Genomic DNA, 4,495 nt, shown 5'->3' with positions numbered 1-4,495 from the left:
CGGCTGGAGCTGGAGATCCAGTGTGTGGCTAGGAGCGCTATACACACGGGTATCGGGACGTCGCCATACTTTGTGTTGTTTGGGCAGCACATGTTTACTAGCGGCCGAGATTATAAATTGGCACGCAGACTGGGCGCCCTAAATGATGCACAAATGTCACCCTTGGCGAGGAGTGACAAGATGGAGATAGTCCGAGATGAGGTCCGAGGAAACTCTCATGAAGCCTACAACAGAGCGAAGAACAGGTATAATCGAAAAGCTCGAGAAATTAGGTACTCACCGGGTCAGGAGATATATAAGCGGAATTTCGTGTTGAGCAAATTTAAAAACAACATCAACGCGAAGTTCAGCCCAAAATACGTCAAGTGCCGAGTGATCCGGAGTATGGGCAACAGTCTGTACGAGCTGGAGACGTTGCAAGGCTCACGTATTGGGGTGTTTCACGCAAAGGATCTGAAGCAGTAGCCCAGGCATCTCAGTCGATGGAGCCAGAGACTCTCAATCTCAGGGTGTGGGCGATGGCCTACGTTTGGGGCCCCTTAATTGAAAAAGCCCGCCAGCTTGGCACTCCCGTTTCGGCGGAGTAATCCTGGAAACGGTAGTGTGGTGTTAGGGGCGGTTTTGGAGAGAGCCGATAGGTATCAGGGCTGGAGAAGAAAGAGACAGCGGCATCTACAGTGGCACATTGATGCTCGACTTGAATTTGGATGATCCGATTTTTATACCCGATACTCAAAATGAGTATTGGGGTATATTAGATTTGTGGTAAAAGTGGATGTGTGTAACGTCCAGAAGGAATCGTTTCCGACCCCATAAAGTATATATATTCTTGATCAGCATCAATAGCCGAGTCGATGGAGCCATGTCTGTCTGTCCGTCTGTCCGTCCATCCGTCTGTCCGTCCCCTTCAGCGCCTAGTGCTCAAAGACTATAAGAGCTAGAGTAACGATGTTTTGGATCCAGACTTCTGTGATATGTCACTGCCAAATTTAGTATCCACACTCCTGTGATATCGGACCTTGACCGTTTCGTGTTCAAATTTCCCTACACCCCCTTCCGCCCCCGCAAAGAACGAAAATCTGGGGCATCCACAAATCTCAGAGACTATTAAGGCTAGAGTAACCAAATTTGGTATCCGCACTTCTGTTAGATCTCACTATAAAACGTATATCTCAGAATTTCGCCCCACCCCCTTCCGCCCCCACAAAGGACGAAAATCTGTTGCATCCACAATATTGCAGATTCGAGAAAATCAGAAGCAGAATCATAGATAACGACCATATCTATCAGATTGCTGAATCTGGACCAGATCAGATAATTTTTATAGCCAAAAGGAACAAATCAATTTGCAGTGGCTACGCAGCGCCCAACGTCACGCTCAGACTGATTTTCTGTCTCTCTCGCACGCACTCTTTGTCGTGTCGTTTAATATTAGCAGCGTCTGCTGGAGGAGAGCCATACTGACTTAGTATCGGGTATAACTGTAGAGTTGCGGTGTCCGCAGCAACTCACAACGTTCCCCCTCGTTTGGTTTATCTTGGTGTTCTGTTTTGGTTCAAAAAGCCGTTGGTTGTATTATTTATTGACTATTTATTTATTATTTATTATTTTCTGACTGACAACATACTTTTTATTTTTGGGAATATATTTTATAGATTTAAGTTATTTTTTTAACTTTTTTATTTCTGCCAGAAGCCTGTTGCATTTCTTTTTATAAAAGTTATTTGACTTAGAATTTTTTTTACATTTTTCGCAAATAGATACTTCTTTTTCTGCATCAATTTCGGGCTCAATAAATTTAACAGAATTATTTTCCAGTTCAATTTCTAAGTTCAAAGTTGGAATAGCTTCGCTTTTCAACTTTTTCTTCCCTATACCTTAGTAAAATGGCTATATGTGCATTGCTTTGAATGACGTTTTTTTTCAACACGTGTTTTCTTGATTTATTTTATATTTTTATTTGGGTAGCTGTTAATAAGTACAAAACAAAAAGGCATAAAGAAATTCAATATCAATTTTTTTAATAACAAACAAAAATAATTGTACATTTTTCACATAGAAAATGGGTATAACAGCAAGTAATAATTGCATCATGGTACAGGCGAAAAGGGAATTGAAACCCCGCGCGCTCCCTCGTGCCTTTTGGGTCCTAATGTTAGGACCCGCCATAGAACAGCTTTTTGGTCGCTCATGCAACATCTTGGTATTGTATAGTCTTTGATGCTATCAATCAATGACAAGCCCCACCCACTCTACCCCCTCTCCAATTTATACTTGCGCTCGAAATAATATTTAAATACAGCTTTGTAGACATGTGTGAATTATTTCCATTTTATTAAAGAATGATATTATGATTATTTACATATACGCTACTAAATTTTAAACTTTTTCCAAAACAAATTTTATTGGAAAAATAATGCATATTCGTCGCATACCTTTCGTTAATTCCGTTATATTGAGCAAAATAATATACATAATTTTTTTGTTACCGATTTTCTTTCGTAGACATAAATTATTATTAGATTGATTTTCGGTTGTGCTGTGGCTCTTCCCATGCTCTGCTTACGCATTTTCACTAAATTTATCTTTCGCTTTAAATATAAATTCTGTTTATGAACCGAACCGAACCTTCTCCTTCCCTGCGGCAGGCAGGGTAGGCAGAGGCACGAGAGTATTTTTAGCTGCAAAACAGAGTAATAAAATGTGAGGTATTGGCCAGTAAAAATAACTTTCGGCCAACATTCGGCATTGCGAAATCGCAAACACAATTTTTGTTGCCAGGCAATTCCATAACTGATCGATTAACCATTTCTTAAACACTTTTTTTCTATTTTTTTCATTCTTGCTTTCAGCTCGAGCAGCGACCATTGAGCGGCAGAAGCAGCGGCGCGATAAGCTGGCCAATGTTTTGCGGGACAACAAGAAGCGACTGCTGGTCCTGGAGCAGGAGATCTTTGTCCTTCTCCTTCCCTGCGGCAGGCAGGGCAGGCAGAGGCACGAGAGTATTTTTAGCTGCAAAACAGAGTAATAAAATGTGAGGTATTGGCCAGTAAAAATAACTTTCGGCCAACATTCGGCATTGCGAAATCGCAAACACAATTTTTGTTGCCAGGCAATTCCATAACTGATCGATTAACCATTTCTTAAACACTTTTTTTCTATTTTTTTAATTCTTGCTTTCAGCTCGAGCAGCGACCATTGAGCGGCATAAGCAGCGGCGCGATAAGCTGGCCAATGTTTTGCGGGACAACAAGAAGCGACTGACCGAGCCCGTACCGGTGGGCGAATCTGAAAGACTGGATAGAGATATCAAGAAACTGACTGAGGACTGCCAGCGGCTGCTCAATTTGATCAACGGTGAGCCCCGAGTGCGGTTCCCTAGACAAAGCTATAACTAATCAATATTTATTTTGTGGAACCGCAAGCGAATGGGTCTAATCCTGCGCCAAATTCCATGAATCGTCAGCACTCGGCCCCAGCCAACAACAACCAGCAGCAGCCACAGCCATTCCCACGCCAACGACAGGCTGGTCGCTCCCAGGCGTCGCCCAGCTCGTTGCGTCTGCACTCTGTGCCGGCCCAGACAACGGCCCAGCCGGGCCCTGATTTTGTGCAGCACCACAGCAGTGCTCCGACGTCGGCGTGCCTGACGCCCCAGCAGCAGCAGCAACTCCAGCTGCAACAGGAGCCGCCGCCTACGTATGCCCAGTACTACCAGTTCCAGCAATATCTGCAGCAGCAGCGACAGCAGCAGCTCCAACAATTTCAACTGCAACAGCAGCAGCAGGCGCAGCAGCAACAACAGCAGATGCCAGTGCAGCGTCCAGTAAACGACGAGGAAGAATACCTATCAGACTCGGACGTGGACGAGGATGAGGAGCCACTTGACATGTGGGCCTGCAATATGTGTACATTCCGCAATCATCCGCAATTGAATATTTGCGAGGCCTGTGAGAACGTTAGGATCCAGCCGGGTATGATACGCATTGTACCTAGCGGAAGTGTCCCTGGAGCTGCTGATCGAGCTGCTGGCACCTCCATTGGGAGCCTCGAGCAGCAGCAGCAGCAACCGCAGCAGCCCCATCAGCCATATGTCTTGCATACATAACCCATCCAGAAACGGAATGCAAAGTTCTCCTAACATGCATGCGCTCGCTTTTGATTGCTTACCCTGTTATGATCCGCCTCTTTGCCACCCTGGCCTATCGTTCCCAGCTAGCTCACGGGGAAGTCAGGGGTGTTTCCGACCCGATAAGCCAGGGGACGGATTGAACAAAACAAAAAAAAACAAAAAAAAAACATTAAAAAAAAACAAATCTAATTTATAGGACAGACTTGTGCTCGTTGGCACTTTCGTCAGCGGGGATAGTTGGTTTCGTTATCCCTAGCAGGGTCCCTCCCTTCCATGAGCGCCACCGTTTGAATTCGCTCCCTTTTCATATTCAGGGTCCCGCTCTTCTTCTCGCTCTCCTCCCACCCAACTACCGTTTTCTAT

The 4,495-nt window shown here is 44.7% G+C and overlaps 1 protein-coding gene across 1 annotated transcript; it reads left to right on the top strand.

Moving 5' to 3' along the window:
* Window positions 1–2,062: 2,062 nt before the first annotated feature.
* On the top strand, window positions 2,063–4,187 carry LOC117192865 (putative uncharacterized protein DDB_G0271606). Its single transcript, XM_033397618.1, has 4 exons — window positions 2,063–2,078; window positions 2,853–3,002; window positions 3,184–3,357; window positions 3,417–4,187. Exons 1-4 carry the CDS (start codon window positions 2,063–2,065, stop codon window positions 4,106–4,108), a joined length of 1,032 nt encoding a protein of 343 aa, XP_033253509.1. The 3' UTR covers window positions 4,109–4,187.
* Window positions 4,188–4,495: the final 308 nt, after the last annotated feature.

Source organism: Drosophila miranda (genome assembly GCF_003369915.1).
Source record: "Drosophila miranda strain MSH22 chromosome Y unlocalized genomic scaffold, D.miranda_PacBio2.1 Contig_Y2_pilon, whole genome shotgun sequence".
In the NCBI taxonomy this organism is placed as follows: Eukaryota; Metazoa; Arthropoda; class Insecta; order Diptera; family Drosophilidae; genus Drosophila; species Drosophila miranda.
This window is presented reverse-complemented; position numbering and strand designations above follow the sequence as displayed.